At 48.8% G+C, this 14,049-nt stretch overlaps 1 protein-coding gene across 1 annotated transcript in view; it reads left to right on the top strand.

Annotated features, from left to right (window-relative positions):
- The first annotated feature begins 2,695 nt into the window (after positions 1-2,695).
- LOC137787842 (glutamate receptor ionotropic, NMDA 3B-like) overlaps positions 2,696-14,049 on the top strand; it is a 40,772-nt gene continuing 29,418 nt past the window's right edge. Inside the window, exons 1-2 of the mRNA XM_068580579.1 lie at positions 2,696-2,803; positions 8,558-9,270. Coding sequence (XP_068436680.1) covers positions 2,696-2,803; positions 8,558-9,270 — 821 coding nt within the window. The remainder of the gene's footprint in view (positions 2,804-8,557; positions 9,271-14,049) is intronic.

Genomic DNA, 14,049 nt, shown 5'->3' with positions numbered 1-14,049 from the left:
CAACATTGTCTATTGCGCAAGGACAACAATCGCTCTCTTTAATAAGTAACGGCAGCTATTTATGATCATAAATAGCGAGGGGGGAAAGGGTGTAGAGGCTGTTTGCAGGAAGGGGAGGATGCTACACGAACCCCATTCAGCATATATTCCTGCTGCGGGGCCTGGATCTCTGCAGCGTTGGGTGGGGGGGGGGGATCAAAAGGAGCGCCTGACAAAAGAGGCGCCGATGCAGCGTGCTGAGATGACAAGCCTCCTCCTCCTCCGGTGCTAGCGGTGCACTCAGCGCTAACATCGGCTGACTGGAGACCTGACTAACCAGTTCAGGACAGCACATTCAGTATCACCCTCCTGCTGTTTCCCCCTCTCCGCTATCTGATTATTAGTGATGACATCAGGACATTCGCAGGCCCCCCGCGGAGGCTCATTAAATCAGATGTCAACCGATAATGAAAAGTGGGAAAACGCTGCACTGGATTACTACATTTACGCCGGGGAAAGCGCGCTTTGATGCGCACTTTGCGTTTCATCAAAGTCCCTCCGGATTGTCATTTGATTGTGACTTGAAATTGTGGAGCAAATACTTCCTCATGATGTGCAAAAAGCCCAAAGCGCTTGAGCTGGTTTGACTGTGTGATCAGTCAACGTGTGTGTTGGTGTGTTGGTGTGTGTGTGCAGTCGTGTTTCCCTCTGCTCTGCGGTTGCTTGTTGTAAATGCTGCAGGCGGGAATGCGCTGGTGTGCTCTGTGTCTTGATCGTTCAAATTAATTTGAAACCACGCTGAGAACAATATTCCATCAGATGGTTTGTAAATCACAGGGCATTCACATCTACACACTCACACACACACACACACACACACATACATACACAGATGCTCTGGTGGACAAATGCTAGTGCACGCTTGCACTCACACAGCTACACAAACAGGCTCCACCTCGTTACCTTTGGGTACAAAATGAGCAAAATCCCATTTTCTCGCAGGCCTTTTTTTTGTGTTTTTATTCCCGTTCGGAAATGGACCCCATAAAGTCAGAGCCGGGAGGGAAGAGAGGGGAGCCGTGGCCCGTCGAGTCCTTTATGGCTTTTCTCACAATCGCTCAGCCTTTACGATGTTACTGTACACCCTCCACCCTCCTCCTCCTCCTCCACCATCATCCTCTCCTGACCCGCCACGCCACCAGGGGAACTAACACGGCCGTCGTGTTTCATGGACTCCGCACACTCGGACCTCCGGCGGTCTGCAAATTGCCGCCGCTAACCAACCGGCCTCGCTTGCCTACCAATCAGAACCTAATTGACATTATGCAACACCAATACACACACACACACACACACACACACACACACACACACACATATATATATATATATACTCGCTATTTCATGCATACTTTTCCACTTAAGCCGATGGGCGGAGCGGGTTTGACTCGAGGTCATTTGCATACGTGATTTAGCGGCGACGAAGATGCCCCCCCCCCCTCTCCCCTCTCTCTCTCTTCCTCTCTCTCTCTCTCCAATCTGTGGCCGGCCCTGCGGCGGCGCCTAATAGTGTGTATCTCACTACTTATCACTCTGTTTCTCTGAGCCAACAGGCTGTTACGCTTAGATAACCGCAGTCATTTGCGGTGTTAAGTGGCTGATTGCCTCACAGTCCTGTGTGTTTTTTTCCTGCGCGTGTGGAGGCGTACTTTCTTGCATGTGTGAGCACGTAAATGTAATTTTAGGCCCATGTCGCCTGTGTTTATTGTGTGTGTGTGTGTGCGTCTGCTGCTGCACACGTGTCTACACCAGCAAGCATCCTCTTTCTCCCACAAAGCTTAGCTGCAGTCCCTGGCAGCGTGGCGGAGTAAGATTAAAGTCACCCACATTACACTTAGCGCCAGGAGACGTGGGGGGAAATTGGGAGAAAATTAAACAATGCTATTTGCATACAATTACAGCCGGCGTCTGGTCAGCGTCGCGTTCCCTTTTTTCCCTCTCGTGCAAACAACTCCGGGTGGCCGCGTTCAGTCACGGCTGTTTATTTTTTGGGATGACGCACGTCCAACAGTTTCTTTATTCCAGGGTGTGTGTGTGTGTGTGTGTTTTTTTTGGTCTGTTTTTGCACTTGCAGGTTGCATCAAATTGCTGGATTTAGATCAGTGTGAGCGTGCACGTGAGCCCGCATCCGCCGTGACATTTGGGTCTGACATTCAGGTTACGACAGGCTCAGTTTTTATCCGAGGTGTGTTTTTGAAATGCAAGACCCCCCCCCCTCACCCTCCCACGCTGAGGAAATCATCCTCCTCCTTCCACCTTTTCCGCCGCCGCCTCTCTTCCTCCTTTCCGGCTACATTCAGATGCAAACCATCTTCCCTTTTTCGGCTCCGTCGTCCCGCAAACACGGATATTAAAGCCACATATCAATTTCTGCCCCCGTCTCTCCATCTTTCATCTCGAACATATATTCACACTCGCTCGCCCCGCTCTGTTTCTCTTCCTATCTCCACACCCCGGCATCCTCCCAAAACAAACACTCGGCCAACTCACCTGGTGAAATATTAATGTGTTCAATGAAGTGTTCTTGGTGTTTCTTTCTTGGAGCGCCGCCCGCCCTGACCGCAAGCTTTTTATTTCTTGGAGCTCGAGAGGCTCCACGCGAGGGCCGGCTGGAGGCCTCGCCCCTCCTCCGCCGTCTCCACCGACACTTCGCTCGATGCGAACGATTCACGAGCGCGATAGTGACGGACAGATGGACAGACGGGGGGGAGTCAAGCTGCAGCCTGTTAGAGAGATCCCTCGCCTGGAGCTGTGCAGCACGGACGTGAGGAGATACCCGATCTTCCAGCTTTTACATCCAGCTTTTACATTTCGAGGCCTCTTCAGCTCTCACCCCCTCGACACGCGCACAAGTCCCGCCTCTTCATCTCTGCGCTCCAACTCGCTTCTAATAAGCTGTGAAACTGCAGGTGCTGTTGTTTTCTTTGTGCCCCCCCCCCCCTCTCCTCTCTTTCTTTATACGGGGTGGGGATCTTTTTTTTTGGGCATCGTGCATCGGGTTGCACGCCGATCCAAGTGTTGATGCTTTTCTTTTCGGAGGGCCTAAATAAGCAATGAGCTCAGAAACCCGGGAACCGCTCCCTCCTGTTCGGATTCAACGCACTCCTGTCGGTTTGCTTACTCCACATTGCTCACAAGATCCCTCCGGGGGTTTACGCTCCAGCCTTTCACACCGCGGTGTATTTGTACTGTCGGTGTGTGTGTGTGTGTGTGTGTGTGTGTGTGTTTGCTCCGGTGGCGACTGCGTTGCGTAACAACGCCTGCTGTCGGCGCGTGGCCCTCGTACCGTACCGTACGTGGTGCGCATGCAGTTTATTTGAAGACCTGAAACTCTTCGGGGGCGGAGCCTAAACATCAAACGGCACGACAGATTTTTTTTTACAAATAACAGAAGCAGAGGTTCAGTTCAAGGCTCCTAATTTGCAGATGTGTGAGAGGAGAGGTATGGATTTTGTGATATTTCAAACCGGAATAATGCTGACGGTCCTCTTAGCCGTGTGCTTATCGTGCATCCTGAGTTCAGTCTTATATAAACTCGTGCTTACGGATAGAGCTTTTACCTGGGAAGAGAAAAAAGATAAGAGCATACAAACAAAAACACACACACATGCACACTTGGAGGTCCTCACGGTGGGGATGAAAAATGCCTCGCTGCTCAGAGAAAAACATCAGTTACGTTTCTAACCGAGCCTGAAAAAAAAAAAAAGAGCTGTGTAAAAGATGAAGCGGCGCCTGGATTGACCCGAGCGGCGGAGCTGGACTCAGACGGACGCTTTGTGTCCAGCGAGTCCCTGAATGCTGAAAGGAGACTTCTGTGTTTCAGAGGAAAGTGCCAACAAGTCTGTAAACTTTCCCGTTTTCAGACAACCCAGCTGCCCTTTATCTGGTCTAGACTGTGACATCCTGGAAAAAAAGACTGCTGGCGTTCCTCTGGAGAGCAAATCTGGACTCAGGATGCCTTCACTTTTTGGAAAACGTGCGCAAAAATCCTCACGCGGCCATTTTAAGTCCCAGCATGCCCCATTCAGACAATGTTTTGGCTTAAAATATGGAATTTTTTCCATTTTTGAACCGAACGACACAGTTTTTTGACTGAAACTCCTTCCTAACAGGACAAGACTTTGTTTCATTGGGATTTTTGTTGCAGATTCTGATTCTTTAGGTCCTAATCTTTCCAAAAAGGTGTCTTATTGACGCTCCAGGAGGCTTTTTTCGGGAATCTGGCTCATATCATGCTGGATGTTCAAAGTTAACATCAAAATATCGTTTTAAAATGATGTTTTTGCAGATATACATTTTTTTCCCAAGGCTTTTCTGAACAAATACATACAATAAACACAAGTATTGGAATTAATTTGGGGTTCCTACAATGATTCAAACAGGGAAAAGGAGGTCTGGAGACAACATTGGTTCCACAGTCCGCTAAAAAAACACACAAAATATTTTAAATTCAAATGTCCAACAACCGCTGCCGGTAATCGGCCTCGACCAAAGAGCCAACGAGGAAACACAGGATGTCGAAAAACAAAACTCAAATTCATGCAGACAGCCTCAAGTGGACCTGAAGATCTGTCGTGAGCATCCTCGCAAGTATGCAGACAAACGTGCATACATTACACACACACACACACATGCAGACACACACATTGACACAAGACACACAGCGCTTCACGGGGATGAAACACTGACACTGACGGCTTATTCTCTAAGACATGCTGGATTAAGCTGGAGAGATGACTGGCGGGGATTTCACTGTTCTCGTTATGAAATACTCAAAGATGCTAAACGCAGGATTTTCACATTGTTTGATTAGAAATCGTTTCGGTATGTTTTGAGGATGAGAGACAGACGGCGTGAAGAAGGTAGAATGTGAGTGTGTGTGTGTTGAAGGAAGGAGTAATGATTTCAGGGAAATAAAAGTGTGACATCACTGTTTGTGATTGGTCTTGAGATTATAACCTTAAAGGTACAGCGTGTAGCATTTTTAGCGGAGTAAAATGTATTTTCTTTAGTGTGTAATCACCTGAAAGTTGGAATTTGTGTGTTTTAGTTACCTTAAGAAATAGCTCAATGAGCGTTGTCTGTGTCCATGTGTTCTATACAGAAGCCCAGAAGGGTCAAACCGAACACTTGGCTCCAGATTAGACCTACACATGCTAATTCATAGCACAAGGGAGACGTTCCAGTTGGTTTGCAATGTGTAATCCTGCACACTGCACCTTATGAAGCATGCATTCACACACTAACACCAGCCCAGTGTTAGACAACAGACAGACTGTGGGCTGCGTGATGGGAGCTTGTTAGAGGCGCATCGGCTGCCTAAAGCAGCAGATTATAAAACTCTGAACGGGAACTTGGAAAGAATTCCAGAAAGTTATCGTGCCAGCGATCGGCGGCGGCGGCGAGTTCAACTTCATTTGACTCACCACTTTTTTGTGTTAAAGCCCTTCTAGCGTTGGCAGAACTGGCCTCATTTCGATGAACAATACACACAATAGTAATCTCACAAGACACTCAACGGGAGCCTGAAACTCAGCTCAACACAAGTCGGGAAGGCAGTCGGATCTTTTCCCACGTTTACTCTCGTTATTTTTCGGCCTTTTTTTTTAAGGAAAGTACATCACTTGTACCTGTATAAGCACAGCAACACACACACACACACACACACACACACACACACACACACAGAAAAGAAGCTCCCTTGAAAGTTATTGCTCTAATACATCACTGGAATTAATTGTGCCAAAAACATTTAAATGCAGTCAAGAAGGGGACTGCAGTTGTAATAGGCAATAACTCCAGGGCTTTTTTTTTCATCGGGTCCACTTTGGTGCTTGTCACGTTCCATTGCCCGCAGAATTTCTGGGAAAAAGTCCATCCTCCCGCCCCCCAAAATAGCAGAAGTGCTTCACGGCCTTATGTGCTGGAACTCATGCCTTTTTTTTTTTTATGAAAATCACCTTATCTCTTCCCGAATCGCATGGCGGCTCCCACATCTCGCTGCTCCGTTCACTCCAATTTGCTTCCTCTCCAAAACCGAAGAGAAGAACAAATACAACGTCTATACCGCTCCCCTTATCAGCATCATTATTCTCCTCACGTCCCCCCTCCGCCGCTCTTGAAGTAATTCATCCGTCGTTGTGAGTCGCTCCGGATAAAAGACGCCGGCTAAACGCCTCCAATGTAAATAACATCACGCAAGTTTGCAGTCATTGTCGGTGCAGGAGAAATAATGACACACCGCTGGTAGAAACAGCTGACTCAGCGCTGTGATGATCATTATTGCAATTAATTTGACAATGATATATATGTTGTAAGAGTCCCTTCTAACAAGCTGCATTCATGAGCGTCGTGATTCACAGCGTTCGCTGTTTAAACCTGTCACCACGTCTCATTTTTGTGTGGCTTTATTTTTAATGCGTGCATTGATATTTGTCCTCGCGTCAGTATTTAAATGATAGAAGGAGCTTTACCTCAGAGGGACGTCCAATAAGAGCAGCAGATATAGATTTACATGCTAATTCCTCCAGCTGCCGCGAGGCTCTGTTTTGATCTTTTGAACGTCACATTTCGGGCTCTCCGGAGGGGAACTTTGACACAATATGCATGATGTTATTCTCATTCCTGATGCTGAATATTGCTCACACCTGTAGCGGGTGCATCCTCCCTATCTCGGTTCGCCGCCGCCGCCACCTGCTTCTGTCTCAACCAACAACACCCGCCGCCGCTAACGCTACCGCTACCTTTCTGGCCCCCCGTTGAGTTCAAACGGAGGGGCCTATTTTCCCTCGTCCCCTCAGATATACACTCACACACTCACACACTTCAACAACCCCAGCCTCTCTCAGGGGGATAAATAGACTCGCTGCATTAATTCAGCCGTGTCTTTGCAGACTTCAGTCAAATATTTTTCCTTTTACTCTCTTAAGGGACTCAAGGACTTTCAGCACAGGGTCCTTCCGTTTACTTTGTACTCCCCGGTGGGATATTTCCATTTGAATGAATGCCTGTGGGTTTTTTTTCAGGGGGTTTAGATATCATCTGTGCGAGTGTGTATTCCAGAAGTTTCTCTATAAACACGGCATCATGTACCTGAATGGATTTACAGTACACGCACCGATTTAATGAAGTATTGTTTGCGCACGCCTTTTAGGAGCGTGCACTTCTGCTTATCCATGGACGAAGAGCCAAACCTCCGATCTAAAAAATAATGTTTTTTTTTAAAATGCTAAAATATACATGTTTATCTTGCAGAATTCTATTTCTAAAGGATCCCAATACTGTAAAAGTCAGGTTATAAGCCGCTACTACCTTCGGTGGGTGTCCCCGCTGTAGCAAGCTAGCGCTGCTGCTAGCTCCCAGCTAGCTGCTGCTGCTACTGCCCACATCCTCGCTGTAGCAAGCTAGCGCTGCTCCTTGCTAGCTGCTGCTAATACTACCCACGTCCCCGCTGTAGCAAGCCAGCTCTGCTGCTAGCTCTACTGCTAGCTCCCCGCTAGCTGCTGCTGCTAATGCCCGAGGCTAGCGCGCCAAGCCGGAGCTGAGCCCGCTACCTTCGGTGGTCGTCGGAGAACAAGCAGGAAACTAGCAGAGAGTTAGCGGGAAGCTAGTGGAGAGCTAGCAGCAGCTCTAGCTGGCTACAGCGGAGAGCTAGCGGGGACACCCGAAGGTATAGTAGCGGCTTGTAACATGACTTTTACTGTAATACGAAAAGACAAAACAAGAAAAAAAAGAAAAATACGAATTCACAAAGTGCAGATCCACGTTTCCTGGACCATTTTGCTGCCAGGAGGTTTTGCACTTTGGCCATCGTTGTGTTGTAAAGATGCTGAAAACGAGCGTGGTGTGTGTAGCGCATGCCTTTCGTCTCAGAGCAGCGAGGTTACTGTGAATCTTAAGTCATGTAAAGATAAACTTTGGGCTCTCTGTATGAAAGCAGGCTCCCTCCCCTTCAACCTTGCCTGGAGCACTGATGGGATGAAAAAAAAGATGGATAGAAGCCCCAAAGGAAGCCGGGGGAAGGTCCATCTGTGAGCTGCATTCAAGGACAACAGTGTTATCCATTTTGGAACAGTATGAAACAAGCCAGTGTTTTCAGAAATGCGGGCTTTCTGGACGAACTGTGGCTGCTACTGTTGTCCTGCCAAGTCAACTGTGACGCCGCAGATTAGATGCGAATCATTGCCTCCTTGTTTGTATCGGCGCGAGCTCTTCTCTACCGGAGTGAGAGATAATGAACGAATGTGACTGATTGTTTCTGATCAGCGTTGTGGTGAATTACTGCAGCAGCAGCGGGGATTGTTTTCGCAGCACTCGGGCGCCCATAAAAGCTGCTTTTAATGTGATTTTACGTTATACAGCCCGGAGGTGTTTGGGTATTGGCTGCATCTATTAATCTCTGTTTTCTTCTTGTTTTCTCTTCCCTCCCGCTCTGTTCTCTCCTCCATCATTTTACCTCCCCCCCCCCCCCCGCCGTCCACTTTCTCCCTTTCTTTTCCTTTTCTATCCTCTCCGATAGAACCGATTCAACCTGCAGATGTCGGCCCGCGTGCCTCCCTCCACCCTGGGCAGCCTGCTGCTGGCGGTGCTGCAGGGCCGGGAGGGGGACAGGGAGCGGGGGAGTCGGGGGGAGAGCAGCTGGGGAGGAGCAGCTGTGATCTGCCCCGGGTGGGAGGAAGGGGGGGAGGGGCTGCTGTCTCACCTGCAGACGCACAGCGGGTCCACCTGGCGTTTGTGGGACATCATCAACCTCACCCTGGTCTCCGGGGGCGGCGAGCGACGAGGCGGCGGCGGCGGCGAGAGCCGGGAGGAGAAGAAGGAGGAGCAGAGGGAAGAGGAGACCCTGAAGGTCCTCTCCGCCCGCCTCCTGCGCTCCCCCTCCGCCGTCTCCTCCGTCCTCCTGCTGGGATCCGACCCCGAGTGCCTCGCCGCCGTCCTGCGGGCGGCTCAGCGGCTGGCGCCCGCGATGCCGGCGCTGCAGTGGATCATGGGGTATCCCCTGTCGCCGGATTCGCTGCACACCCTCGGCGGCCCCCTCGGGCTCCTGGCCTACGGGGAGGTGGGACGCAAGCCCATCAGCTTCTACATCCGGGACGCCCTGCAGCTGATCGGCCGCGCCGTGACCGCCGCGACCATGGTGAGGCCGGACCTGGCGCTGATTCAGAACATGGTGAACTGTTACGACAAACCCAGCAGGCACGAGCCGCCGTCTTCGGGACAATATCTGGCCAGGTAGACGAATGCACACACACACACACACACACACACACACACACATGCACTTCATACACACTTTACATCCAAAGACACACACTGTTTCTCTTCAGCAGTGTCTAACGTGCATTGGACTTGTGACCTCACTTATTTATATAATGTAGGATGTGCAGGAGCTGGTCATGACGGCAGGCTAAAGGCTCGCTAACCTTCACTTCCTGCGAAGACGCTACCTACTCTCTCTCTCTCTCTCTCTCTCTCTCTCTCTCTCTCTCTCTCCAGTAGTGTGTCTGTTGCCCTGGATAATCCACAGACCTCTTTGTCAACACTTTTATTGGTGGCGGTGTGCTTTTTTTTTTTTCTTTGATCGAGCGTCGCTTTTTTAAATGTCTTTGTGCGCGTCGGCTAAACCGGCCTTCAAAGCCGACTTCACACGGAACAATATTCATTTTATGGCACTTTTGCTAAAGGCCAGGCGGGAGAAAGGTCATCTCCGGAGCAGCCAGCGCCCTGCTGCTGCTGCCGGTGTTTGGAGATTTGTTCGAGAAAACTTCAGCGGAGTGGACGATAGTGAAACTTATTCCCCTTTCCCCCCCAAAAAAATGGAATATATCGCTTCAGGCGCCATTAGATTAGTAGTGGTCTGGTCCGAAATGGGCCACAGTTACTCTCCGTAACCCCCTCCAGCCGACCGGTCCTCTCTCTCGTTTCAAAATGCTGAGCATGGCGTCACCGAACGTCACCGAACCGCTCTCCGTGGAAGACAACGAGTCGCCGCAATTACATTCCACGGGTCGCGCCGCCAAAAACGTCTGTCAGCTCGTTAGCTTTCTGACGGACACTTTCGGGAGTTGCCGGCTCGCGCTCGCGGTGGCGTGCGCTCCGGTCGCCTGCCCTTGTCTGTCCTCTGCGCCGCGGGGGCGGCTCCTTCTGAATGGCGCTGTCACGCCGGAGGTGTCGGGATGGAGCTCTTTATGGCATACAGATTCGCAGGCTGACACCGAGGGGGAAGAGTTTTTGTCTGTTCCTCCTCGCTGTGTTTTTGCTGCTGCTTCAAAATCCCCGCAGCTCTTAAATGGGCCTCTGACAGCTTTTCACAGGGTTTCTGTCAAGGTGCGGCCTGTGATAACGCGCACACAGGCGGGGGGAAAAAAGAAAGCATATCGAAATACATAAATGTTTTTATTTAAAGGAAATCCTCACATTTATGCATCGCGAAAAGAAGAGGAAAAACCTCTCGCTCGCATACATTACAACCCCTCTTTATGTGACGGGTGATGCGCGGGAGCCCCGCGCTTTAATCTCAACCACCAAGTTAAGTATCTCCTCTCCGCCGGGTGACATGGATATTTTATAACGGTGCGATGGATGAAACAGCGTGCAATCAACTTCTTGTGTGCTGGCGAGAGAAGGATTTGTGGTTTTGAGCTAGGCCCACAGAAAAATATTGACACACACGGCGCTTGCCAGCTGAGAGTGATCATCAACACCACCCACATAATCACAAGATGGGTTATCGCAGCGTTTCCCTCCTACTGCAGTTAAGTTGAGCACCGGGATGCCAGAACAATTTGGCACCGAGGGCCAGAGGCTGAAACAAGAGGATTGGGAGGTTGGATTACAAAGCGCTGTTATTGGACTTCATTACCAGAGTTAAAGCCAGTTGATTAGGTTTAATGTGATTTAATTGCCGTGTGCTTTTACGCACGGCAGTGTCGGCATGTGTAAAACACAATATTTCAACTTTTTGGGAGTAATTCATGGTCGCCAGAGGATGAACCTTTACTATAATCCTTTAGTGCCCAACATGAGGTGCACATTTGCAGTTTTTTTTAAATGAATCCTCGATCTTAACTACGGGCTAGAATGCCATGAAATGTCGTATTTATGTACCTCACTGGATGAATTATTAAACGCTCCGCGAGCCCTAAACTTCCCATCTGGCGCCATTGAATTAAATTTGTCCAATAATTTCGTTTGCGAGCAAACACCTGCCAATGAAAGATCACTCCCATCATGCCTCTCTGCTTCGGGATACTCACCAAATCGCAGGCTAACATGCTAAACATGCTAAACAAGTTAAACATGTCCTTCCTTACTGCTGCTGTCAGGCCGCACAACCAACTGAGCTCGCAGTAAACCACAAATAAAACTTCAACCTGTGCAATATTCGGGTTACAAGCCGCTACCTTCGGTGGGTGTCCCTGCTAGCTCCCTGCTGTAACCAGCTTGTGCTGCTGCTAGCTCTCTGCTAGCTCTCTATTAGCTCCCCGCTAGCTCCCCGACAATCACACAGGGTAGCGGGACCAGCTCCGGCTCGACGCCCGACTCGGGCAGCAGGGACGCAGGCAGTAGCAGCAGCAGCTAGCGGGGAGCTAGCAGCAGCGCTAGCTTGCTACAGCGGCTTGTAAACTGACTTTTACTGTACTTGTTTTGATTTTTTTAGTATGTCTCTTGTGTGCACTTTATCCCGCTGCTGTATTCCTGAAATGTCCCCAATGGGGGACTAATAAAGGAATATTTAATCTTATCTAAGCTAAGATGGTAACCATATCAAATATTATACCTGTTAAAAAAAAATTGCATTGTCATCATGAGCATGTTAGAGTGCTGATGTTAGCACTGCACAACTGTGCCCGAGTACAGTCTTACAGAGCTGCGGATGTGTCTGTACAATAAAGAAAACAAAAAGTTCTGCTTTGAAACTGATGCAAACTTCATCAGGACACCAGGGAAAGTCACAATCTATCTGTGGAGGGCCAATTAGGATTTAGTCTAGACTACCGGAATAGACTGTTTATATAATAGAGTCCTCGACAATACAGTGTCAGTGACCTTTGCTTCTGGCCCGCGAAGAAACAGATAAAACAGTTTGTTCTATCGCACTTTTCATGCCGGTCCGGTTCGACTGCGAGCCCTCCAGTGTGCTCCCCGATGCTTATCCCTCCGCTGCAACAGCCAGACATGCCATCGCTCCAGAGAGCCCTCACAAAGCTGAAGGAAGTGAGAGACTTCCACATGGAAAAAGGCAATTAACAGCTCAATGCCCACGGGACAGAGTGAGGAAGACAGGGGGAGAGAGAGGTTGTCTAGAGATATAAGAAAGGGGAGGAAGGTGTGAGGGAGAGCTGGAGCTAAAGCTGAGCAATGTGAGTGTTTCTGACTCAAAGCAGCGGACCAATGAGTGGGGAGAAAGGAAAAAAAAACTGTACGAATTTGAGAAACGAGCCACTTTTGATGTTGTTTTTTTCCAAATGTCCAGAATCAAAAAAGAATCCCATGGTGCGTATTCCCAAAAATACATCGGAGAAGCACGAAGTAGTCAAAGAAAAGCAGATGAAAGACGGGGGGAAGGAGGAAACAGCGAAATGGAAATAGGAATAAAGTCAAAGAAAAAAGGAAGAGGGTAACTTGTGTGAGATGGATGGGAGGAAGGGAGGGAGGGAGGGAGGGAGGGAAGGAGGGAGGGAGGGAGGAACTGCGTAGAAGGAGAGTAGATATCAGAGTGAGATCTGCCACTCAGTGCCATCTCACATCGACACAGCTGCCACGCTGATTCCATCTCCCGCCAAGAGATTAAAACCATTGAAACAAACACGCCTCGTCTCATCGCAGACAGGCCGACGAAGGCGGGAGGGAGGGAGTAAACTCCCCCTCCCCTCCCCCCCAAAAGTAAACGAGATTGTAGTGATAAGGGAGCGAGACACATGCCCGTGACTCTCTTATAGAGTCATCATTTACCTTCAGAGTGTGTAAACCGGGGCCAGGTGTCGGCGAGAGGGGAAGCATCCCTCTCTGACTCCACATGGACGATTTATCAATCTCGCCTCGACGGCGTCGGTTTATGGACCTTTTTATGTCAGGTCACAAGGTACAAATCAAGAAAAAAACATGTGAGGTGTCAAATTAAATCAGGGCTACAATAATATATAATCCCCTTATTGAAGGTGGGCGTGTCTTAGTGAAGGTGGGCGTGTCTTAGTGAAGGTGGGTGTGTCTTATTAAAGGTAGGTGTGTCTTAGTGAAGGTGGGCGTGTCTTAGTGAAGGTGGGTGTGTCTTAGTGAAGGTAGGTGTGTCTTAGTGAAGGTAGGCGTGTCTTATTGAAGGTAGGCGTGTCTTATTAAAGGTGGGTGTGTCTTATTCAAGGTGGGTGTGGTTTATTCAAGGTGGGCGTGTCTTTCTGCGCAAATCCCTGTTTTTATTCAACAGGCATGTTTTCGGGTGATTTTCACCTCACGTTGGTGATCGAGGGTGAAAACATTTCGGATGGGTTTTAGCATTAAAGGGAGACTTTTCCTTTACAGGTCAATGCTCACATGTCCCTTTATTTATATTTTTAATTATGTTTTATTGACATTTGCCTTATTTTTCACCCCATTTTTAGCCTTTTTTTTGAGCGATACCTACTTTTTCGTTTTATGTCCAGTTCTATAGGATAAAATAAAAGAAGAGTACTTCAATTTGTATTGTTGTATTTGAATACATTTTAATATTTTTCAGGTACATAATATCTGTTGAAATATAGCCGACGTTAGTGATGGTGGTACTATTTTCGTCGTTAGTGTTGTAGGGTTAAAAGCAGCCTCTGGTCCGATGCAACACTACAGAAGCCGCGACTGGAAGGTGCCTAAAAAAAAAAGTGTGCCTTGCTTTTCACACCCCTGCTCTTAGTATCTCACACTCTCTTCTCTCCGGGCTCGAGTCCAGAAAACGGTACAAAGGGGAGCTTTGCACTTCTTCGCTGGCATGAGAGAAGTGAAGCCTTTTTGGTTAATTTTTTTTTTTCTTTTGTGGCC

Source organism: Clinocottus analis, unplaced genomic scaffold (genome assembly GCF_023055335.1).
Source record: "Clinocottus analis isolate CAN_PGR_092001 unplaced genomic scaffold, fCliAna1.0.p SCAF_17, whole genome shotgun sequence".
NCBI classification, from domain to species: domain Eukaryota; kingdom Metazoa; phylum Chordata; class Actinopteri; order Perciformes; family Cottidae; genus Clinocottus; species Clinocottus analis.
Note: the sequence above shows the minus strand (reverse complement) of the source record. Positions and strands in the feature narration are given on the sequence as shown.